The sequence below is a fragment of the Cydia strobilella genome, chromosome 21, assembly GCF_947568885.1.
Source record: "Cydia strobilella chromosome 21, ilCydStro3.1, whole genome shotgun sequence".
NCBI classification, from domain to species: Eukaryota; Metazoa; Arthropoda; class Insecta; order Lepidoptera; family Tortricidae; genus Cydia; species Cydia strobilella.
In genome coordinates this window covers 3,386,377-3,412,198 of record NC_086061.1, presented here as the reverse complement: position 1 = coordinate 3,412,198, position 25,822 = coordinate 3,386,377, and the positions used below count along the sequence as shown (strand labels likewise).

The 25,822-nt window shown below is 38.6% G+C and overlaps 3 protein-coding genes across 6 annotated transcripts in view; all 3 read left to right on the top strand.

Annotated features, from left to right (window-relative positions):
• Positions 1–19,460, top strand: part of LOC134750998 (zinc finger CCCH domain-containing protein 13) — a 251,843-nt gene extending 232,383 nt beyond the window's left edge. For 3 of the 4 annotated variants that reach the window (XM_063686306.1, XM_063686304.1, XM_063686305.1), the window contains 5 exons: positions 220–379; positions 16,047–16,166; positions 16,709–17,142; positions 17,658–17,758; positions 18,253–19,460. In XM_063686306.1, the coding sequence (XP_063542376.1) occupies positions 220–379; positions 16,047–16,166; positions 16,709–17,142; positions 17,658–17,758; positions 18,253–18,710 (1,273 nt within the window). In that variant the 3' untranslated portion in view covers positions 18,711–19,460. The remainder of the gene's footprint in view (positions 1–219; positions 380–16,046; positions 16,167–16,708; positions 17,143–17,657; positions 17,759–18,252) is intronic. The other variant, XM_063686308.1, reaches the window with a different exon arrangement.
• Positions 19,461–20,216: 756 nt separating this feature from the next.
• Positions 20,217–21,573, top strand: LOC134750862 (uncharacterized). The gene has a single exon (XM_063686098.1). It carries the CDS (start codon positions 20,384–20,386, stop codon positions 21,278–21,280), a length of 897 nt encoding a protein of 298 aa, XP_063542168.1. The 5' UTR covers positions 20,217–20,383; the 3' UTR covers positions 21,281–21,573.
• An 867-nt stretch (positions 21,574–22,440) lies between these two features.
• Positions 22,441–25,289, top strand: LOC134751137 (NF-X1-type zinc finger protein NFXL1-like). The gene has a single exon (XM_063686497.1). The coding sequence runs from the start codon at positions 22,589–22,591 to the stop codon at positions 25,058–25,060; it is 2,472 nt and encodes an 823-aa protein (XP_063542567.1). The 5' UTR covers positions 22,441–22,588; the 3' UTR covers positions 25,061–25,289.
• Positions 25,290–25,822: the final 533 nt, after the last annotated feature.

The window sequence follows — 25,822 nt, the reverse complement described above, 5'->3', positions numbered from 1 at the left end:
AACTCATCTACTACTACATTATATCTATCTATACCTAATTGCATTAGAAATAGAAACCGGCCAGAGCAGTGTAGGGTTCCGTAGTTGCCCGTCCATCACAACAGGTGGGCTTAAAAGAGGGCATTTTTGTAGCTACCACCAACATAACCAGTAAAACGGAGCATCTTCTGTATTAATTGTTTACTGCTCTTGCTCTTATTACCATCCCTCTTTTTGCAGTAGATACGAAAGAACAATGAAAGAAGAAAGGAAATACCAGGAGCGCAGAGAAGCGAGGCGGCATAACTCCTCAGACAGAGAGAGCGAGCTACGACCTTCGGATGACGACCGCAGGCGAACCAAGTCCAGGACTGCGCCACCTCCTGATTCCCCGGCTTTGGTGAGTGATTTTGCATTAAATATGTGATAAAACTGAACAGCGCTCGACTTTAGACTTACTTGATGAAAAGTAACTACAGACCTGAATATATACTGACTTAAGTGTTGTTTAAAGGAATCTAAATTAAGCTTACCGGGAAATACAGACAACGGGCGCCGATTCCATTCCTTAACAGTTAAAAGATTAATGCATTTTATTTATTTATTGACTTAATTTTGTACAAAGTTTTGAACTTGGAAACCGAGGGCAGCCGAGGGTTTACTATTAATTATTAAATTAAGTATAGTTAAATGGTATTAAAGGATGCATTGTAGATATATAAGGAAAAACACGAAATCTCCTTCACAATAAGAATAAAAACGCAAATCACTTCGGGAAATTGACTATTTTGTAAATGGATGATTTGTGTGCTGATTAGTATCTGAATACCAAATTTCATACGTTCAAACAACAACAACAAACAACTTTTAACAGCCGCACTCAGTCTTGCTCGACGTTGGACCTTATGATATTAATATAAGGTGTACTAATAGGTACTCAACTAACAGTGGACGATGATTCCAGGCATTTGTTTTCTCGAAAGACACTTTGCCACGTCACGGCGACTGAGGAGGTTCACGCGGTTGTTTTGGTTGACTTTTACATGTGTCAGTATTATCAGCTTCATTGCATTTGATATCAAACAACTTTGTCTTTTTCGCAGAATATTTACCTAACATTTTATCACATTTCTCATAAAGGGAAGTCGTCTTACTTTGATGTCTGTATTTTGCTGTAATTCAACGATGTTTTTTTCGGTGTGTCATAGAAGATAGAAGACTTCAATTGTCCATGAACGTATAAAGCACCATCAGTCAGCGAAGAACCGTAGCATTTTCCGAATGAACGCTCTCTCTGCGACCTATGTTGAAAGGATGTTGGGCTACCAATGATACTCGAACCCAAAATGACTGAATGAATGACTCGCTTTAAAACGATATAACTCGATTGTCGAACTTATATCAAGACATTGTCAGGATTATTTGAATATTGTTTCTTTTATAGATAGTTGTTGTTGTAGTTGTCAAAGACTGGTTGATTATTTTGAGGTTTAGCAGTCGAATGGTATAAAATCGTTAAATTGAGGCGCCTTATTGCATGGGCATGTCAGAGGAATTTGTTCACTTCCAGAGATCTTTTCCTGCAGGCAGTAATGTCTGAAAAAAGTAAATACCTATAAACCATTGATATCATCATATCTGACATTGTCCTGTTTGTTTTTCTTAAATAAGCAATCTCAAGTAATATTTGCCCACGATTACATTTTCCCGGAAGTAATGATTAGATGAGGTTTTTGACTGATATAACATGTAAACTGCCCGCTTATCATACAGTCAGTGTTTTAGTCCTTGCGATTTTCTAGTTCATGACAGTTAGTAAGGGTGCAGATGAATGAGGAAAATCTTGCGATTATCATAGATTTGAGGGCCTGCCGCTTACATTGAAAATATAAATTTCATTATCAGCTTGCATTTCTATCGCTCTTGCATATTCGAGCGATAGAGAGGCAAATAGACTAACGAACGAACGAAGTGGCAGTATTCTGTCCTTCTTTGTTTCTTCTTCTTGTTTCTTCAAGACAAAAAAATTTAAAGACAAATCAATAAATATTCTTTTTGCAACACTCTCACTTAATCCACTCCTTTTTATTTGAATGCTTTGGTTGTTTGGTTGTCCGGAAGAGATCGCTCTTTAGCGAAAATACCACCTTTTCTGTTTTGTTATCTGCCTCTATCTTAAATAGACTTTTTAAGGCTTTTACTGAGTTGTGCCAATAAAGAGTAGGTATTCTATCTAAATATCTATTACATATATCATAAAATCGATGATATTATGAATTATTATATATTTTGTTATCAATGGTAACGCACTAGGGCACTGCACTGACTCTTTTGGTTGGGTGTTGCAACAAATATTCGCACTAACGCTGCTCCTAATACCGTTCGAGAGAAACAGCTGGCCTAAATCAAAACCTATATTATATTGTATGGGAACCATACGCAAACCGCGCTTGACAATTTCCAATAAAATATCAGTAAAGTTTGACTGTTTCGGCTATAAGTCAAATGTCAATTTCTTTACGTGGAATGATGATGATGTTTGATAAAAACTATCATTACTTTATGTCTTTTCCGGGGCCGGGCCTCAAACTATCACCATACCAGAATTCATTTTCATCGATTCAGCTGTTTAAGCGTGAAGAGGTAACAGACACAGACAGACAGAGTTACTTTCGCATTTATAATATTAATTAGGGATGTAGTAAGTATATAGCAGGGATAGTAGGGATTATGAATATGTAGTGCCTTTGGCTGTAGCGCTCTTAAATACCTATTCTAGTGAAATACTTTTTGTCCGATAAAATTTCAAACACTTTCATACTTATATCAAAATCCGTCATGCTGTTTGGACTGTAGGGTGTACCTACTGAACTCTCTTTATGAACAATTCGTGTTTGACATGACTTTCCAAGCTAATGCAGTAAGTAAGGTACATAGTACATACCTACGCATCTAGACAATGTAAGTTATATCGCATCGATAGTCAGCAATTACCTATAAGTAGATGTAGAGATTGCGGATGTGAAAAATGTTTGTTAGGCTGGTCTATTATTTGTGTTCCCCGACCGTAAGCGAGCATTTGTCTCAATTTATGCATATCACACACCACATTCACTCACACACACACACACACACACACACACACACACACACACACACACACACACACACACACACACACACACACACACACACACACACACATTCTGATGATGCTGATTCTAAGTCAAACTGCTGGACTAACACGGCTTTCCTTTTACCGGGTACAGATGATTCATATGGATCATTCCTATTTCATAATGGCGCCTCATGTATGGCAGCGGCCACGTGGGGCGGGGACTAATGGGAATACCTATACCTCCTTTTCTTCAAGAGCACAAGAAAACTTAAACTGTTTAAAAATTAAGCCGGGGTATAGAGTTCTATGAACATTGCTGCTGCTATGTAGGCGATGTCAATATGCCAGTTCTAGGGCCCGCGGCGGCATACCATTCCAGCCGTTTACTTTCACTCACGCTTGGACCAGGTGCCTTTGCTCTTACACACTAATCTACTCAACGAGGTATTTGACCTCTTAAGGTTACCTTCAGAGGGCGACTGCAGTAGCGTTGTTGCTGGATTACTGCTCCATAATTGACGTAGGCAATGTAATGTCACTTTCAATCTCTTTGGAATGCGGCATCAATGCGATACGTCAAAAGTGTTGACAGCGAGATCGTCCCAACACTGCTGCAGTTGCCATTCGAATGTAACATTTATACCTTAAGTACCACCTACCTTAACTTAATATAACAGCAATTTCCAGGCTGACCCACTGGTTATATTCCCTAGTAACAATAAATTAAAATATAAATGTTTTTCCTTAAACCTTAAGTTAAACCTACTTGAACATGAATTCATCGTCAAAGATAATCTTAGGAAATCTAAATCACTATGCATTGGCAACTTGATGGTACAAGGATAAGGTTTTCGCAATTAGCAATACACATAAAAAGCTAACGTCAATGGGTCACCCACACCCGCCTACTGCCACCTAGTTTACCTAACTGACACAAAGCTGGCAGAGTTACCATTTGTAGCGTTGCGCACTAGAGTTGGAGATAACCAGTATAAGGTGACTTTGAGGACCATGTATGTATGTTTAGATTAGATAACGGGAGCAACACGACGGAAAGTAGGCTACCGAGGAAAAATATAATAGAATAATCGCGTTCGGGAAAATATGCGAAAAGAAAATTAGCAACAAGGAAAATATGCATTAGGGAAAATGATCTGACAAATCTTAGGCAAGGGTAAAAGAGCCATAACAGACAGTCACCCAGAAAATAACCAGTTAGTATTGTGGTTACTAAATATAGTATTGGCTAATTACTCTATAGTTCTAAGAGGTTTCAGATTTAAAACTCGACTGGCTTTATCCAGAGAAGTAGTTAGTAAGCCAAAGCTTAAAGTTCCTTTAGACTTATAATGAGGCTTTAGTCGAGATTCGAGTTTTTTCTAGAGAACAATCATTCGGATAGTTTTCAAGACGCGCAGTTCACGCTGTAGTTACACAGTCTAAAGTCCTTATTTTCGATTGCCCTTCAAAAAAGCGACCCATCAAACTTCTCATTTATTTTAAAAGATTTCTTACAATTACATACGGCTCAGATAGCCCATCATACTGGTAGTTTAAGCCTCCAAATCGATTCTCTAAACGTTTGGAATGACACTCGTAAGCCCGGTGGGTGTGATTATGACATTATGTTGATGTAACTAATCGGTAAACTCCTGTCAAGGTCTAACATTCATGTGTTATGCATACTTAGGAATTAAACGAACTTACCTGTAAGTGAAGTTCGATTCAAACTATATGAGCTGCACAAACTTCGAATAACAACAACATTATACTATTGATTTACAATTTTCAACATATGGTATATAGCATCCGATCTATATTCTTCAATCTTCTCTAACTTTTTTGGTTATTCTGACGTCTGCATTGCCAAAACATAACTTATTGGTACAGTGTAAATGGGAATGGAAATGAGTGGGGACGGGAATTTTGAATACACTTTACTTTAGCCTGTAGAGGGCTTAAATTCATAATGGAATAGTCAGATAGTAGTCGCTTTCTTAAGAAAAACGCCTATTTTTTGGACTATTTTGCCAAACGGATCTTTGATTCCGTGAGTCGTGACCGTGCCAAAAGGCCGGGACAACGCGAGGAAGATGATGAATTGACTTGATATACATATTGAGATAGGTATTGGATAGCTTGGGCCTAGTAAATATCCACGAGAAAAATGTTTTCCTTACGTCTGTAAATATAAGTAAGTATAGCATACTTAAATTCAACCAAACATCAACAACAATTGCTGCATCATCGAATTTAGTGACATGACCTCACTGTTGGGCCATTTCAGTCACTTGTCAGCAACATGTTTACTTTATTAACAACATAAATGCCTAACAAATAAGCATATTCTACACTCGTGTACATCTCAAGATCTATTGAGGATGAGAGATTTGAATACCAAAGTGTGTAGAAATACTTGCACACTGTTACGTAACGTGTCACGGTTAGGCAATGTCGCGAAAACATCGCTAATTTACTGATACATTCACCTACATGTCTCCTTGTAACAACGGCAGACTGAAGTATATGTGACGTGCTTTTGTCCGTGACCTTTTCCGCGTAAAACACGTGAAGTGTATTCCAAGAACATTGAATCCCTTTTCTACCCCCTAAGTGTAAGGCCTGTGTGGACGCTCGAGTTGTGCGTGCAGCGTGTATGTTAAACAAATGCAAACATATAGAGCGTGCACGCTGCTCCCATCACTTGTGAGCCCGACGCCACGCTGTACGCCCCGCCGAACGCTCCTCTTTGAGCGTCCATTCAGGCCTTACACTTAGGAATTTCAAAAACCCTTTCTCATTGGAGCTCTACAACCTTCAATGGTTTGGGCTGAGAATTTTCTTTCAATGTTAGTAATGGAACCATATGTAGAGATTGTAGAGTAATAGCTGAATTCTTGATTCGAGTTTTAGATTTGTTTCTGATTTATGGATTCATGTTATGTTTACCACACTACTGGTAGGTACAGTCACGCTCCGTGATTGTTATGCCATTTGGGGCTCTAGCTAAAGTGGACATTACATAGAGTAAGTATTGATCAACCAATTCAGTTAGGACCCTAAATGGCATCGCGGAGCGTGACGGTACTTTAAATATCCAGAAGTGATAATTCGTGAGTACTCACATAAAACAAAGGAATACAAATTATCGCTAACAGTTTCAGGAGAATTCACGCCGATTCACATAATCGCTACCTTTGTGAGCTTAAATAAATGTTAGCGTTAATGTCGATTAATCTAAGCTTCCAAATTTAAATACTAAATGAACATACATAAAAAAAAATAAAAAAAAATAGCCACAACCGAATACAGAACCTCCTCCTTCTATGAAATTGAAGTCGGTTAATAAATACCTACAAATCTGCAGCAAAAAACTTTATAACTTTATCTTACTTCATTTATTACATCGATAGGACCTCAAGTATCTTCGTTTTACCATGCTCGAAAACCTAGAAGTAAGTAGGTACATGTTATTTCTCCTAAATGTCGAATTTGCCAAAAAAATATCACAGTCTATCTCTGTACCAACTTTTACGTAACAAGTGGAAGTACAATAATAGTCGAATATTCATAGAAATATGACGTTCATGATGATACTTTGTCATTTCAAAGTTTGCGCAGAATTAGTTTGGTCCAACTCTGTCATAAAGAACTGTTTATTCAATTAAAAATTACACATCCATCATACCAAAAAGAAACAAATATTAAAATCAAAACAAACAGTGTAGTATATGTAGGTACATATACTTAAAGCCAAAACGTATAGAGATTGTATGTAGGTAGATATAAATATGCAAACTCTAGCCTGGAAAGTTTACTATCCAAACATCCTTTTTTGAGTACTTTTACTCTAAAGATCCCGTCAGAACCACAACTTATCATTTGAAATTCATCTGAACAGATCCGTCACAGATTGATTGATATGTATTATTTATGATATGTGAATATTAGCAAAAGGCGGCTCAAGGTATGTCGATCGTAGCTCGCATACAAACAATAGATAGCATACATTACATCCACATACATGTGTCAGCAAAGTTCAGGCGGAGCGCGAGCGTCGTCCATCATTTGCTTACGCGCATGTACAGTTAGCACTGTTTTTTTTTATTAGGTAACAAATTATTCATAATATCATCTTACATTCTAAGAACAAATTAAATTATTTTCTATGAAAATATTTTAATTATTTTTAAATATTTTAATTTATTTTCTATGAAAATATTTTAATTTGTGGTTTTTCAAGTAGACACACTACTATTTAAACTATAAACTGAAATAAATGTCAAATGGCTTTGGTCATTTTTTCCTTCGTATATGACATTTATTTCAGATCATCTTACATTATATGACGCTGCACAAACTTCTTCAATTATGTATTATTACTTGTAGTACGCGCTATCAGCGTGCCTTTAATCATGATTACAGGTAAGTTCGTTTAATTTCTAATTATAAGTACGAGAGGGTTACCAGCTAGAGATAAACCAAGAAGAGTCTGCAGAGATTTCGACAGCACACGCAGTGCAGGTGTTATTTTAAACGTCAAACTTCTATGAAATTATGACGTATAAATAACACTGGCACTGCGTGTGCTGTCAAAATCTCTGCCGACTCTTCTTGGTCTAACTCTATGTGTCTTAGGAAAAATTGTCCACAGGATATTTTAAGGGAAGAGAGGGAAGGGAAGGGAGGGAGAGGAATTACTCATGAAGGTTAACATATGTATGGGGATTTCTTGCTATCTATACAATTGTGTACCATTAATTCCGCAACCTACTGGGATAACAAACCAGCTGAGCTAGGTACCGTAATAGAAATTGATAAACTACTTTAAGTATAAATTGGTACCAAGCGCTCGAAATATAAATGATAAATGCGGTGGCTGGACGAGGACCTTAAGCTATTTTGACGCAGCTGTTTTTATTGTGAAACTTATATTTTCATATTTCCCTTGTGCGAAGTTGGGCACCAACAGTGAAGGTAATGTTCCCTACGGTAAAGACTTTAGCCTACCCTAATTTTCATTGAATTGCAACATTGATAACGGGGTTTTGAAGACCAAATTATGCGCAGCCGAGTGTCCAGATTAAGATTCGATCAACGCATCGATCATGGCTACCACAGGCGTGCGTGACACGCATTATTGCCTCTTGATTGCAATCACTGAAAGATGCTTTGTGATTGAGCGATTGGCTGGTGATGCGGCAGATTTTCTATTGTTTTTATCAACCTCAATGAAACAAGTAGGTATCTTTTTTTTACAATTATGGCCTGGAATGTAGGTATCTATTCATGGGTATTTTTTACAAATGTATTTTTTTTTTACTGTTATTTAACTTGTCCTCATATCACATTTATAATCGGATGTATCGCGAATTTATTTTGTTGCGACCACGACTAGTGAAACCTGTGTCGAAACATCGGTAAATAAAGGTAACAAAATAAATTCGCGATAGACCCGATTATAAATGTGATTTAATACGTGTTCAAAGCGCGAAGGTTTGTCCTGTTAATTAGTAGTTATGTAGAATCAAGAAATTTGATTTCCATACCACTTCGTACCTTGTCGCAGTGAATAGTAAAACTGACGATAAATCAATATTAAGTAGTGTTGGGTAGGACTCGAGTCCTTTGAGTCCTCTGCTTCAAGACTCAACTCAGTTTTTCACTTATAATTATGTCTAAGCTCGAGTTGTTTTTACTTGATAGAGACCCGAGTCTTTCGAGAACTCTCGATTTTATTTACAAACAAATTTGAAATGCATTGTATTTATGTATAATTTGTGGTTACGTACACAAATCATACAATAACTCCTAATTTCTTTACTGCTATTTAGGAAAAACCTATAAAAATGTTCACGGAGTCTTTATTAGGAGGCTCGAGCCCTTTAGAGATGCTCTTAAAAAAGACTCAACAAAGGACTCGACTCAGAAGTTTGGTAAGCGCAGTCTCGTAAAAACGAGCTGAGTTCTTCTTGTAGACCGAAAGTGGTTATTGGAGCTCTGTGATAAAACAACGCTACTCGGTTGAGTTCAGGTTCAGGTTGTTAGAAACGTCAAGCAACGAAAGGCTTCATGAATTTTAACGAAAAAGGTGTCGTTAGAGTTCGTCAACCAAAAAAGAAAGAAAGAGTAAACGAAAAAGGATATTTAACCTTTTTGGCTTATTGCCAGAGTATGAATATTCCCAATTATAACGCATGCAATAATTTACAAAACCCATAAAGAATGTAGGTAATAAAAATGTCATTATTCAAAGTGTACTTTCAATTCTATTGGTTGTAAAGTGAACTTTACACATGGAAAATTAAGACCGAATTTAGCCGAATAATTACGAAGAATGAGCATGATTCAAATGTGACTTTTTGTGTCGAATATTTGGTTTATTGAACTTAGAGCCGGACTGTAAAGCATACATCTGCCTATATGCATATTTATGTAAGAACTTAGTACCTATGTGTGAACCAGCAACCATTTCTGATGCATGATCATGATCAGATAGTCAGTTCTGTTTCATTACTCTAGATCAGAGATACATTGATTGAGTTAGATGCGTAAAACCAATGACAATTTTGTGCTTCAAATTTGCTCTAGATAAACCTTCGAAATCGACGATGGACTTTTTAAAATAGGACTCGTACCTTTTTTAGTCACACTACAAACATACACAAATAAAAGATAAGATAAGATAAATGTTTTTATTGCACAGAAGGAATACAAATGTAGTACATAACACAAGTTAATAGACTCAAACTTTACGACGAGGAAATGCCGCCAGCATCCTTGGTACAATGCCTCAAAGGCATATTTTAGATTTAAGCTAGCTATTTGTTTACGCGAAACCCTGTGTGGGTTACATTAGTAGCGAACGCTTTATTTAGGAAATGAAGTACATAAGGCACTTAAAACCTTTGCAGTCTTTGTTACTATGTAACAAGTTCGCATCTAGCGACGCACAAGCAAACGTGACAAACCAGTCCAACTTAAGTAAACTCTAGATTTTGGAGAGCCTGCGTCTTGTCGCGCAGTTAGAACGGCGCTGCGCCAATCATGCGCAGCCTAAACAAGTGCCGGTGACGTCATCGGGTCGTTCACCCCAGCCTTCGCGACTCTATTCACTATTCAATTTGGACTTCGGTTATCACTTGCATTACTGGATATGTAAACAAGTCGTGCCAAGTTAAGGATTTGATTTTTTTACCTGAGACAAAGTGGGGTTTATGACGTCAGAGGTGTGTCGTGAATTTTTGCAACGCTTTTAAGTATTCAATTTTTTTTTAAAGATTTCCCATGATCTGTGCTCTCTTAACTTTTAATGTTGGTCCAATTTCGAAAAAAAGTTGGCCATTTTAAATATTTCATGCATTTCAGCTAATGAGATGTCGACGTTTGTCTATGCGCCGGTTCTTTTTTCGAATTTTAGAATTGGTACGATAGTAAGTACATTAACATGATTCATTAAGAATGGCCGATGGAATGATCATATGTACGAGTACGTACCTTTATGAATATGAGATATCAGGTGAAGTGTAGGTACCTATATATAATCATACAAAAAACAACTTGTATACACGGTGGCTAAAAAATAAGTGCATTCTAGTTGCCAGGGAGGTTTTGGGATTATACTGAGCAACTTTTAATATGGGACCAACCCCGAAATTTCGAAAAATATTTGGCTGTTTGAGCTGTTTCATACATTTTGGCTGGTCCATTTTCATGGGAGGGTAAAATTTTTTTCGCGATTTCGTGGTTGGTCCCATAGTAAAAGTTGTTCAGTATAATCCCAAAACCTCCCTGACAATGGGAATGCACTTATTTTTTAGCCACTCTGTATCTAGCCTACCAAAAAACATTCTCATGTAAAATGTTATCAAATCTCTTACTTCTTCTACACGCCCTAAATCTATGTACATGCCCTAACTTTACAAACTCTACACCATAGTCAAAATATGTGGCTCCTCTGGCGTTGTGGGTCCATGGGCTACGATAAATGCTTACCATCAGGCGATTCGCCTGCTCGTTTGCCTCCTACACCAAAGAAAAACAACAACAAATGTACTACCATCAACGATAGTTACAAGAGCCATGTAAAATACCACATATACTTAGCACATGCTGCGGCAATTAGCAGCCTTTACCTAATTGACAGTTTGACATGTGTAGGGTTTACTGTTATGCCAAGATCAGGGACAAGACAGCAAACTAGAGCATACAACGTGGGCCCGATTAACCCGACAAATTTTATCATAGGTAGGAATTGGGGTAAAAATGGATACCTAAATAACTGGCGAAAACTGTACACATTTAAGAGACATTCTTCACTTTCCAAGTTTTTTATAAGTACTTAAGTAGGGTTATTTTGGGATAAGAGATAAGTACTAATATTGTCTTCGGTTACCGCGATATTTACTCATGAAATAAAACTATGAAATCGGATTATATCGCGTATATTGAATTTTTAATACATCCCGACCTTTCGAACCCTTTACAGCGTTCGTGGTCAACGGGTGACCCGTTCATAGTTTTTCCCCTCACTAGCTCGGAAAGCCGTCTTTTATCCTTTAAAACAAGCGGGGAAAAACGCATTTTATCCACTAGTGGGGAAAGTAATTTGACCTTGGATGGAGCGTGTTTAAGTCACAGTCCTAAAATTTATGCTTATGTCATCCTAGTTCTGTGGTTTAAGTAGCTTTTGACAGATAACAAAACGTAAAACGCTCATAATAATGGTTCGTTCGATATTAATTATCATTAAATAAATGGTTTGAGAATTTAATAAAAAATACCAAATTTGGCTTTATTTAATGATTTTAAGTCATAAACCTTAAATTCCATAAGAAACATTTGTTTTTTAAATGATGTTGAATGTAATTCTGAACGCACAAGTTGAGTCGATGCAATTTCAAAACGCATTGTCAGAAATGTCAACATTGTCAACAAAATTTTTCTCACCGGCTCCGACACGTAAAAATGCACAACTTCCAGAGTTTTCTGTTATAATATCGTATTATCGTTAAAAAAATAGCGATTCCAGTGACGAAGATGATCTAACGCCTGTGTATGTTGCACTTTCCTCGCTATAGTGAGGGGAAATGTTTTGTGTTACACACGGGTGCAAATGTATTTTACTTCTCGTGTGTTGAAACACTCGCTACGCTCAGGATTCTATTTTAGAACCACTCGCTACGCTCGTGGTTCAACTATAGAATCATTTCGCTTGCTCGTGTATCAATTCCACACTCGCGGGTAAAATACAACTTTGCACCCTTGTATAACAAATAACTATTATTTCATGAGAAACGTACTAGGGTGCGAGAAACAGTATGAGCATTCCCTTCAAGTGTTTGACTTGTCCCACTATTCCTCTTAACCCATGTAACCTTACATAGTTATACAGACACCGCTGAGCCAAGATATTTATTGGATTTCCAATTGTCTTTAACGTAATTATGGTTCTGAGACCTCGTTGATACGCGGCGCCATCTACGTCTCTTTGTATGGAGATTGACAGTCCGTATTACAAATTATCGCTGTTTTTAGAATCAGACTTTAATGGGAATGATACAAATAAAGAAATTATAAAGGACAGGCAAAGTCTGGCGACACAAATCCACATAAGGTCAGTCGCCATATGGTCGTTGGCCTTGCGTTCAATCCACATACTTCAACACTCTTATAACCATATATTAAAGTGCAAAATAGTTTGGCAAGATTACTTGGGCATTTCGATCACCTTCAGAACGACCATTTTTGACGAGACTTGTTTGGACAGCAGGACTTGTATTGCTGCTTTTCTAGAATTTTATAAATCCTATAGGCAAGTTTCCAATTCTCGTTTTTAGGGAAATTGAGCTTTCAGTTTTCAGCTGTGAGAGAGGCAAGCCGGAGTTCTAGGGCAGTGAGTTAGAGTCTCGTTCGAAGCAGTCTATGTTTGACTTCAACGGTCTCTTTCGCCAGAATGCCCATCATCACAAACTTAAAAGCTGCACTCTTGTCGGTGAAAGAGTCTCCATGTATTTATTCCTTAGGCTTTTCCTTGACAGCCTAATACGAGACGACATTCACTCTCTGCGTCACTTGATCCTTGGTTTTTTGGTTTCCATCTCTTTCTGTTTCAATTATATCCTTCACTAATAAATAAGTTCGGAGACGCTTATTGGTACGACCTCCGGTTAAAAGTCGCTCGGTTGAATAACTAGGCTACCACAAGCCAAGAATTCTGCTTGACAGAGCGAAACTAAAGGTCTCCATTTCAGCCTGGGCTTCCTTATATCCGGCTGTTCTCCTCTACAGGTCGCATTACTCAATCGATTCACGTGAAATTATGTGAGGTTCGATGATTATATTGATTATATATGGGATATTGTTGATTCAGTTTTTTTTTTTTTTTTATGGTGGTGTCATGGGGGTTCGGGACCACTTTAGTTAGTGAACTTGGCTAACTTTGAACCAGTTATTTTGCAGTCTAACGGCTCAGACTGATAATGAATAGGTACCTGCGCAACAGTAGACGCACTGTCGTGTTATTGTGTAAGTTATCCATTTATTCTGCGGCTGCTAGAGCTGATATCCATTAAAAATCTACCTTGTATAAGGACACGCCTTACCCCTAGCGGCTTTAACACAAGACTTTGATACTCTAATCGCGTGCGAGATGGGATGACGCGCCTGTCAAGACACAAGTAGATACTATTAAACTGGTGTACGAGCTCCACAGTAGGCCTATCAAAAATCAAAATACTGATTACAAATTTCCAAAGGGGCAAAACCTTGCAATGAATGGTAAATGTCCTGTCTAATAGTCCTAAATCCTAATAGGTATCTACCTACTGGATCTTCCACTTAGACCGACAGAAATTCGATTTTGTTTTCTCATTTTACCCGCTGTACTTCGGCCATAACCTTAAGTTGCCAAAAATACTTTTTGCACGTCATCCGATGAGTTGTTTATTATCTTTTTATTTTTCATCTGTAATTGTACACCGTACGTGGTGGCGAGCGAGGTAACGTCACGGCAAAAACTTGTATTGTTTGCCGCCATTTATATTTGGAGGGTTTCGCTCTCCACTTTCGTTGGAGCCTTTTGTTTCTGACGATTTAAGATCGCCCGCTTATACAAATAAAGGTAATGCCCATTTTCCTCTCTGGAACTTTATAAATCCTATTGACATTATGGAAAATATTTCCGGTTTAAGATGATGGAATCCATGAGGAAACTCTCAAAAAAGTGACATTTGATGAAGTGAAACAACTAATGACCAGAACGGTCAAAACGGAACTCGTCAACTACTCATATTTCAAGTTTTTTTTCATGCACATGCACCCCGAAAGATAACCTGACACTGACAAATCCTCATAGGGCGAATATAGCTAATAAAAAATTCGGCTATTGTATTTTCGAAAACAACACTTACGTAGTTTTCTGTGTACACCCGTAAAATACTAAGATAAGACTCGTAACAAAACGTAGATTTCTATCGATCCATGTACAATAATCGATACAATGCGGTTCGTAAGTTCGTAGCTTCCGCGCGTCGCCAACCATCTCCAATATGATTTATAATTATTTGCACGGGCACTGACCGTAACCGACAGCTCAATAACATAAAAAATGCCCAAGATGCCCATAGCACACGTAAAGCGTTATTAGCGAAACCTTATGGTTTTTAAATTTACTTCATAATTTGGAAGGAGGAGGTTCTCTTTTTTTTAAACGACTTCTAACTGCGTGTGCGTGACGTAAACTATACTTAAAGGAACAAAGCGCTGACAGTGAAAATACCTTTTCTCAAACTTGCGATGAAATATTGACTTGACTTACATACTTCATCCGGAAATATTACATATCCGGTGCGATGACTGAAGATGATATGTAAAGGAATTTAATACACCCTTACACACCTAGGCCTGTGAAGCAACCTTCTTCCTGGTGAAAAAATTATAAGAAATGTTTATCTTCTAAACCGTGCGTCGTAGCGCAAAAATAATCAAATTTTTGTTCCCTTTTAATACCCCACTCACTGAATAACCTATCACTTTAGGACATGAAACAATCATCATCATCATCATATTTTTATTATTATTTCATTGCAAGTTTAAGAAAAGCACTATACAAATCTCGGCGAGAAACGGGGTTGCCGGCTGCGTATCCCTATCCGGTCACGCTACGCTCGGCCGTCTATATCTACTTGGCCGTCTATATTTCCTTGGCTGGCTTCGTTTCCCTGCCTCTATAGTCATGTACTATTAATATTTTGAATACGTATTTAATTCCTTACTTATTCTTCTCATTTAAATGCCTCTCAAAGGCAATTCTCAACTCGTGTCAATGTAAAATATAACGAAGCCCTATTGGTTTACTTTTTACACTTGAATCATAAATAGGGAAATTTTATCTACTTATTTTCTTTTTTGCCTTTGTATTTTAAAATTAAAATAGGCCTTTACAGCTATTAGCATTTAGTACGCTAGAGCAGTAACGAAATATGAGTATCCCAACAGCTGTAAACTGATAGGCTCCAAAATATTGAGGTTACGTTTAAAAGCGGCCGGTTGCTAAACAGTGTCATGTTCTTTTGCAAATTGGTGTCGGTATCAAAAAGCAAACATAAATATTAAGGATTAAGACGGGTGGATATTACAGCAACCTAAAGGTAGATGGGTCAAACCTAATTAAGTTACATACTTACTTACAATACAAACAAACGTAGGTGTAGGCAAATTTTTAGAAGTTTACCGAGCGCCCGAGACCCCGAGCTTTAGTCATAGGAAAATGTCGGGGAAACGCTAAAAAAATTTGATGGCGCTTTTTAGTCTTTCTTTTTCTTCATATCTGTAGATCATCTAACATCTCTCTGAATACATGTAGGCGGTCGTAAGACAAAGGAAGTATGATAATCTCTGTCTCTATTAGAAAGAGACGTTTTAACAGTTTTTACAATGATTTGCTCAGGCGCAGCGCTACCGCGAGCGGCGTCGCCTGGCCACGCCGAGCCCCACGCCGTCACCGCCGCGCACGCAGGGCTGGTTCAAGTCGCTCGACCGCCTCTCCAGGAAGAAGAAGAACGTCAAGGTATTTCTTCATTCGCTATAACTGTCAGATCTCTACACATACAGCCTATACCTAATTTATCAAGACGAACTGACCAGAATGAGACTGGTACTATACTAACCAGAAATCTAAGAAATCACGTTATTGCTCAGCGTCAGTGCTATTCAACGATTATTTGGGTTATTTATAGGTAGATACATCTACAAAAATCTAGTTACATACCTTCATCAGTCTGTATAGATACCCTGTTTCATGTCATAACGAAGACAGGGCACATGCTGTTTTTAGGATTAGGTTATTAGCTGTGTGTATAACATTTTAGCTACTGGACTTTGCGTCCAAGAAAGTTGACATTCATTGCAAATAAAATGCATTTAAATGCACTTACTTACTTTCCCCACCATTGACTTCGTGCATAACCCAACTAGCCCAGTGCAGTTATTTCCAAAACCAGCGTCACTAATTTGGAATATTTTGTCTTCTCTATTTCCATGTCACATAATCCTCATCCAAGGGTCTTGTATAAAATTTTTATGTAACAGTTAAACCTTTACGATTTGCAGACGGAGAAAGAGATCACGCCAGAAGAGCGAAGCTACAAACCCAAGCTCAACTCTCCAGCTAAAAACCTACGCTTCTTCGGCGACACCGACGTGGAATCCGACGCCAAACACAGCAACGTCAAACCCCATGGAACCTTACGGAAAACCGTCTCTAACTCAACCTCAGGCCTTGACGAAGTTGACCATGCTGAGTTGAATAAAAGTTACTCTTTATCTAACTTAGATAAGAGCGATAAGAAGTACTACAAGAGGAATCTTCACAATATATCTGAGATTCAGTCTGAGGACAGTCAGCGGGGGTTGAAGCCGCCGATAAGTCCGTATGACAGGTCGAGGAGTCATAGCAGTTCGAAGACGCTGAGGAATGGGAGGAGGGAGCGAGGCAGCTCCTCGGAGCTGAGGAGTAGCAAGCAGGACCTCAATAGGGATTACAAGTGAGTCAATTATCTAATATAACTGATTATTTATCGGTTGTTTCGCTAATTAAATAATTCTGCTTATCAGCACAGTGCGGTTATTGTCAAGTTTAACTACAGTGAACTATGACGTGTGCTTTTGGCTGCGTTTCTACCAGAGGTGCGAGAATGCGTAGCGAGGGATGTGTTTGTCAACCAATAGAAACACTTCATTTACCTATACTCGCTCAGCGCAGCTCTAGTGGAAACAATTGAGCGGAGCAAGATTTTTTGTACGTACAAAACAAGGGAAGGATGTGTGGTAGGAATGTGTTGCGAGGTACAGACACGAAAAACTCGCTTACTTGAAATGGGGTGCTTACTTATTTGAAAAAAGCCCGCTTATATTCAGTCTTATATTATAGTCTTGTATTAAAAAAATAGCCTGCAATCCAAATCCAGTTCGTAAGGAATTATCTGGATATCAATCATCATCCAACGGATTTTCCGTACGATTTGATCACTCTAATATAATTTGTTTGTCTCTTGCGCAGGTATCGTCGCCGCACGCCGGCGCACTCGGGCGAGAGCAGCACAGAGGGCGACTCGAGCCACCAATCACAGCGCAGCGTAGTCTACTTGCACGCTACCACGGGTATGTATAGTTGTACAACAGGGTCAAACGCATTTCAAAAAAATGTCACCTCCACATAGGTGACCTTTTTATGTCCACATATCAGAGGTAACGAACCTGGTACATCACGTTTTTCTTATTTGAGTCTCAAGTACTGATTACCTAAATGTATCCTGCCTGTAAGAGTGTGAGTGTGTGTTGTCTACACGAAAGAAGCGAAAGACTTAATGTGTATAACCCACCACCAGTTTAGGACTCCCATTCTTAGGGGCCAACCACGAAATCGCGAAAAAAAAATTACCCTCCCATAGAAAATGGACCAGCCAAATTGTATGAAACAGCCAAAAAATTTTCGCGAATTCGTGGTTGGTCCATAGTAAAAGTCGCTTAGTATAATCCCACAACCTCCCTAGCAACGGGAATGCACTTATTTTTTTAGCCACCGTGTATATCAACACATACATTAGTCCAATTATTCGTTACAAAATTTAATCGAAATTGTTTTTCTTTCTCAGTGGGCGACATCCCCGACCCCGGCCGCGTGACCCGCAACCGTTCCCGCGACGACGTATCCTCAGTCAACTCCTCCAACCTGCAGGTCCGCAGCACCACCAAGAGCTTCTCTCTCTTCGCCCCCTGGACCCCCCGCCATCCTCCCGACCACCACGACTTACACTACGCGCAGCGACCAAAAAAAACTAGCGACCGACCAGCGACGCTACAGAAAAATAAATCGTACAGCCAATCAACGCTGACGCGACGACCGATCAATAATAGATTAACCAGCTCCAGCACTACTCTTCATAGGAAACCGGAGAGGAAAGAGCGTAGGGATGGGCAAAGGAGTCAGTCTAGTGAAGTGTTGAATAGAGATAAGGTTTCGAGGTCGATCTCTATGCCGAAGGACGAGAAGAAAGCTGGATGGTTTAAGCTGTCGAATAAAAAGAAACCGGAGACTACTAGAGTCCGCTAACGCTTTAATAATAAAAATTAATAGTATCAGGATGCGTAGCCAACATGCCAATCGCTTCCGTAGAGAACGAAACACAACTGTCACTGTCGCACTAAAACGGAAGACTGGTAGAGAGACAAAGCGTTTCGTTGTCGTAGCGCAAGCGATTGTCACCTTGGCTAGGCACTCAGTCAGTTCATAATGCAACGATGTAATAGTACCTAGAGGACATTTATATGGCGAAAAATGGATTGTATAAATTTGAATTTGACAATGTTGCCAATGTGTCTTCTGTCGCGTCTATCAAATAATACTGTCGAAATCATAGACAAAAAAAATATTAAAATATTTAGAAACTATCTTAACAATATGGTGCTATAATAATATTGCCTTCAATTTATATTTTACACACAATATTAATGTTGATAATAAGTGCCATTGACGTGTATTGTAACGTTACCAGCTGTCATTAACGCTTGCAGTTTAGATTAATCTTTATTTTAAATGAGGATAGGAGGGGTGACTATGAACTATATGTCTTATGGGGTGACTTAGTCATTTATTTCATTACTTTAACGCGCTTCTTACTAATAATATCGATATAAAGTTTAATGGTATACTTTTATTTTATATGTGATTTATTTTGCTATTGGTAATTTTAATACGCTTTGAAATTAATAATATCTGTTTGTACATTAAAGAACGAAAACAATGTCCAATAATGTAATAAATAACCAACATCGGTTATAAATAAACTTTGTCTAATAAAAATTGTTTTAATTTTTCAACCTACATAGTTTAACCAAGAAATCTGCAACGATTTTGATGGCACACGCAGTGCGTTATTTTAAACGCCAGACTTCTATGACATTATAACGTATAAACAAGTATAAATAACACGCACTGCGTGTGCAAATTGTTGCAGACTTGTCTAATGTCCCTACACCTACCTACCTACCGTCCGAGTATCCACAAATGAACATCCCTTCCAGAGCATCCAACAGAGCAGAGGCTGGTGAAGTGAAATTTTGGTTTTTAAAGTGATATGGTTCTAAATTACTATACATATACTATTATACTTTTTGGTTCTAAATATGTCCATAAGTTCCATAACACTTGTCTTAGTCTTCAGCTGTTAATAGTGCCATCTTTTGTGCAATAGTTCATACCAAAATTATTAGTTTATCACTAGATGGCAGTGCATAAACTATACTGCTATTTCACACTAGATGGCGAATAGTTGTACAATTTTAAAACTAAGTACTACTTACTACACGTCCCTAGATGTCGCATACCACTAAAATTACTTTATACTTAAATTTAAAAAATTAAATCTAATATTATTAAAACTTATTTAATTGCAATGTAACTTCGTATACAAAAGTTTTTTAAATAACATTTCAAACAAAGAAGATGCAAAGAAGTATAATTATAATTGACTGAGAAACTTTGAAGTGTTCGACTCGACTTCAAATGTCAAACGAAACGTCAAACGTCAACCAATGTTTACCTATACTTCATTCTTCTCTTCATTGATAATATTCACTCTTATTCGTCTACGGATATGTTTGTTTTTATTTATAGATAATTCGTAAGACGATCTCAGTCTCGATGATTCATAATTTGCATAGTGTTCTAAGTTAGGTGCTACCCGGGCTACAGTCTCACTGTGAGACCCAAAACAGGATTACAAAATGCCTCGCATTGCAACTTACGTGTTTTTTGACCTGGAGACTACGGGTCTACCGCATCTGGAGCGTAACAGGACCAAGATTATCGAGCTCTGCTTCGTAGCAACATCGAGGAAGGAGATAGAAAAATGTGGATACAGAGAAATACCGCCGGTTAGTAAAATAACTTTAGTTTTCAATCCGCAGAGACCTATGCAATCCAAAGTGGTGGAACTAACCGGATTCACCAACAAGTTACTTGAACACGCGCCGACTTTTAAACAGAAAACTAAAAGCTTGGTAGCCTTTCTTGAAGAGCTTGAGAAACCGGTGTGTCTGGTCGCACATAATGGTAATATTTTCGACTATAAATTGCTACAAACAGAATTTAATGAGGCTGGCGAAACAATACCAAGAGATTTGCTATGTGTAGACTCCATAATAGGGTTTAGGAAACTGTTAAAAGGAACAACTATTAATTATAAAACTTTAGAATCTTTGCCACAGAGAGTTGAAGACTTGATAACTGATGATGAAGATGATTGGCCTGATATAAATGTGAGTAACGAGGACTGGCAAGAAATTGATGACATATGCCTCTCATTGTCTGATATGTCTTGTGAAGATGATGAACATGCTAAAGAAGGCAAAACTAAAACTAGCAATGAAAGCAAGAGGAAGAAAAAAACTGAAGCAATTAAAAGGGTGATGGATAAAAAACCTAAACCTGACAAAGAAAGCTTTGCATTGACTGCCCTCTATAAAAGACTTCTGAACAGAGAAGAGCAGAATGCTCATAGAGCGGAAGCAGATTGCTTTATGTTATTGTACTGTGTTGTGGCTATGAAAAACGAATTTCTGCCATGGGCCGATGATTCCTGTAAAAAGCTGACTGAAATTAGGCCCCTTGAAAGGTATTAGAATTAAGATATTATGCTCTTTAAAATAAGTAATCATGTAAACTATATTATTATCAATTTTGCTACACAAATTACATATTTTATAAATAAGTTTACTGTTTGCAAGGCAGGGTCTTGTTTTATAGATTTTTTATTTGACTACCTAGTTTAAATTATGTATGTTACAATTGTTACATACATTTACTTGATTATTTTGTTGCATGTTGACTGCCTCAGTGGCTATAAGAATGTTTATTAAGTTACAGAATAATTTGTTTATTAAATTATCAATAAATATTATTTTTGTCAGCAAAATGCAAGATTTTGTAATTTATAAACCTAATTGTATGGAATAATGTATGGCTCCACACCTTTAATAATTAATTAATAATAGACAAAGAATAACAGACTACCGCACCGCACCGCGACCTTGATGCGGTGTGGCGCACCAGAGGGTGCACGTGCCGATGGTGCGTAGCACCAGACTACGCGGCGCGAAGCCGCGAACGCGAGTGTGGCGTCGATTTCGCTGATTAGCGAACTAGATTTCAGACTCGCGTTCGCGGCTTCGTGCCGCGATTTGGTTCTGCCCCTCACGCTAATGCTAGGTCTATGTTGTATACTCTTTGGGTCTAAAGGTTCCTCCACACTCGCGTTCGCGGCTTCGCGCCGTGATTGTATAGGTATAACATGAAGCTGTACCCTTAAATCTACATTCGTGAGGTATAATAATTGTAAATATAGCTGGTCAAACCAAATTGTCAGTAAATAAGAACAAAAAAAACTAAACTCATCCTTTTCGTTTGGGTGCTAGTACTAGTGTAAGACAAAGATAGTATGATTCTCGCTGTCTATGTTTGAAATGAGACAGTCCTTTGACAAACTAGATGTATGACTTTCTTAAAATCGATGCGTTTTAAGTTTACATGACTAGCTTACCCCGTAAACAAGAGAATGTTAAAAAATAAGGTGTTTTATAGTAACAGTTCTACTGTTATATGGATAAAAAAAGATATAATAATACATATTCGTAACCAAACAACATAATGAAAATTTTGAGTATGTACCCGATGTTACTACAATTTTTCCTTAAACAATAACAACATTCTATAAAAAAAGAACATGAAAATTACCAACTCTATTCAATAATGCGCAAGGCGATGCGAGAACGTTGCTCTATAAAACACTTTCTGTCAACGTCATGCTAAATTCATGCCGATTTGGAGAAAATCGCCCATTTCCGTCGTTGTAGTAGAAGAAAATCTAAAAAAATTACTTAAAATTACTAAACGTTTCAAGTTATTGTCACCGGGCGTGTGTTACCTCAACCATGGCCCGGCGATATCACGACGCAGCTGCGAAATTGCAGCTAAATGTCCAAAAACATTTGAAGGGAATGAAAGAGCTTTCTTCGTCGGAAGATGAGGAACCTTACGAATCCAGCGTCCTCGAGGGCGTGCTGCAGAGCTACAGGAATGGCGGCGGCGACGCGCACATGCTCAACCGCACGAAGAACATGCTGGAGGAAGCCATTAGTGGCCGCCCTGTAACGTGTCTCATTTGCATAGGCTCCATCAAACGCGCCCATCCCATCTGGACCTGCGACCACTGCCACTCGTACTTCCATCTCTCCTGCATCCAGAAGTGGTCCAACGACAGCATTAGTCTGCGTAGCGAGGAGAACCACGGCCCGATCGCTGTGTTCGTGCCCAAGAAAATTGAGTGGTGCTGCCCTAAGTGCCGGCAGTCGTATAGTAAAGAGGAAATTCCTCGCAAGTATCGCTGCTTCTGTAGCAAGACTGACGATCCTCCATTCCATCCATGGTTGATTCCACATTCGTGTGGAGAGGTGTGTGAAAAAAGGTTGTCAACAGGAGATAATTGCAAACATAAATGTCTGTTGCTATGCCATCCTGGTCCCTGTCCACCGTGTCCACAAACTGTTAATGGAGTATGTTTCTGTGAAAAGGAACGTAAGAGAGTTCGCTGCAGTGCTTCTAAATTGTCTTGTGGCCAACAGTGTAAGAAATTACTCTCATGCAAATCTCACAAATGTGAGAATGTTTGCCACGAAGATGCCTGCCCTCCTTGTACATACACAAGTGTCCAGGCCTGTCTGTGTGGAGCTGAGAAGATCAAAAGACCATGCAATGATCCTCTATGGCGCTGCCAGAAGCGTTGTAACAAACCATTCTCATGTGGTTATCATAAATGTGAAGAAATATGTCACTCAGGTGATTGTGGTGACTGTCCCAACTCTGGAATGCGGTCATGTCCTTGTGGAGCTAATCAGAGATTTGTTCAGTGCCCCGATGTCATGGAGACCTGTATGGGCACCTGTGGGAAGACTAAGGATTATTGTGAACACACTTGCCCAGAGAAATGCCACAAAGGGCCCTGTCCACCATGCCAAGTGTTGATTGAAAAAAAGTGTCAATGCGGCACACACATGAGATCATTACCTTGCAGTAAGGAGTATAAATGCGAAACAAAGTGCCGAGGCATAAGACCTTGTGGAAAACATGGTTGTGCTCGAAAATGTTGCAATGGAAACTGTCCACCATGTGAGAAAATCTGTGACAAGCCACTGCAGTGCGGTCGCCATAAGTGCACAACGGTATGCCATCACGGTCCATGCTATCCTTGTCCCATGGAATCCAAAGTAACTTGCCGCTGTAAAGAAACCTATGTAACAGTTCCTTGTGGTAGAGAGAAACACACTAAACCTCCTAAATGCAGTCGCTTGTGCAAGCTTAAATATAAATGTGGACATGTAGAAGAAAACAAACATTCCTGCCATTTTGGCGATTGTCCTCCTTGTAAGGCAATATGTCATAAGCAGTATGATAATTGTGAACATGACTGCAAAGCTGTTTGCCATGCATTTGTTAGAGTCGTTTTTAAGCAAGTAGAGAAGCCCGCTACGCCATGGGAAGTGCAGCCGCCAAAGACTAAAGTAATGACTCTAGAATGTCCGCCTTGTGAGATTCCTGTTCCTATTGTTTGCTTTGGGGAGCATGAAACAGCAGATCAACCATGCCACTCTGCTTCACGCCGCCCCTGTGGTCGTGAGTGTGGCAGAGGACTTCCGTGCACTAAACACAAGTGCAAACTGCTGTGCCATTTGCACACAGCTGATCCTAACTATCCTAACGTTCCTTATTCCTGCGAACCATGCAACAGGGAATGTCTAGCCACAAGACCAGACAGGTGCAGCCATAAATGTGCTAGAGGTGTTTGCCATCCAGGAGCCTGTCCTTCCTGTGAAGTCATAGAAAAAATTCCATGTCACTGCAAAGTTACCGAATTATACTTACGATGCCGTGAACTGAGTATGGCTACAGAAGAAATGCTGTCATGCAAGCAGCAGTGCCCTAAGAATTTGGAGTGTGGGCACAGATGCAGGAACCATTGCCATCCAGGCATCTGTGTGAGTCAAGTCTGCACAAAGAAAACAAAGGTGTACTGCCCATGCGGGAACTTGAAGAGAGATGCTCCTTGTAATCTTGTAAGAAGTGGTGAGGGGAAACCTTCTTGTGACTCCACTTGTGAAGAAAAACGCATTGCAGCTCAGTTAGAAAGAGAAAAAGAAGAAAAGAGACGTAAAGAGATTGAGGAGGAGAAAAATCGCAAGGAGTTGGCGGAATACGAATGGAAGTTGAGTGGAAAGAAGAAGAAATATAAAGAAAAGAAGGTTGTGACCAATAGGGATGACCGGAATCTGCTGCAAAAGTATTGGATTCCTATCGTTTCGGTCTTAGTTGTTGTAACCGCTGCTTTTTATTTCATAATTTATGTTTGATGGGTTGGGATTTGTTTATTATAAATTGACAATTTGTGTGGCCGAAATAAGCTTTTTAAATTAGCAGATGTAAATAATGTTATTTATAAGCATACTGTTAATTTTAGTCTTTTATTTATCCCAGTGTTATATAGTTTGTAACTGCACACAGCACTGCTCGTATTTATTTTTGTTAGTAGTTGTCAGACTTCAGACTGGATTTTTTAATCATATTTTCTATGAATAAAGGGTTTATGAATTTTGTTAGTGTAATTATTTATAATTATAATTTTATGTATTATATGATTATCTGAAGGTCCCTCCACACATGTGCGAATCACGGCGCGAAGCCGCGAACGCGAGTGTGGAGTCTAGTTCGCTAATCAGCGAAATCGACTCCACACGCGTTCGCGGCTTCGCGCCGCGTAGTCTGGAGTAGGTTTCAGAACCAATAAATCCTTTGCCTTGCCTATTTGTGTGCGCCTCTTTCTAGCAAATGGAGTTGTTAGAGAAGAACCAGTGAACTTGTAGGTTTATAAAATGAAACACTAGTCATAATTTACGATAAAAGGACAGGTTAGAGGCCTTTATAAGTCGCCTTACTGTATTCAGCAGATTATTTTATAACCATACATAATTTCATATTTTGTTACTTATTATTTTCATAAATTTTTACGTGTAACGGAATGTATTCAAAACATCAACAAAAAACTAACCTCACTTTCATTCATTTCATCAGATCAGCACGTGAAACCAAAACGTTGTGTTGTAATTTTAAGCAGT

Excerpts from the sequence above, each read along its gene's own strand:
- LOC134750862 (XM_063686098.1), top strand. The coding sequence starts at position 20,384 with ATGCCTCGCATTGCAACTTACGTGTTTTTTGACCTGGAGACTACGGGT.
- LOC134751137 (XM_063686497.1), top strand. The coding sequence starts at position 22,589 with ATGGCCCGGCGATATCACGACGCAGCTGCGAAATTGCAGCTAAATGTC.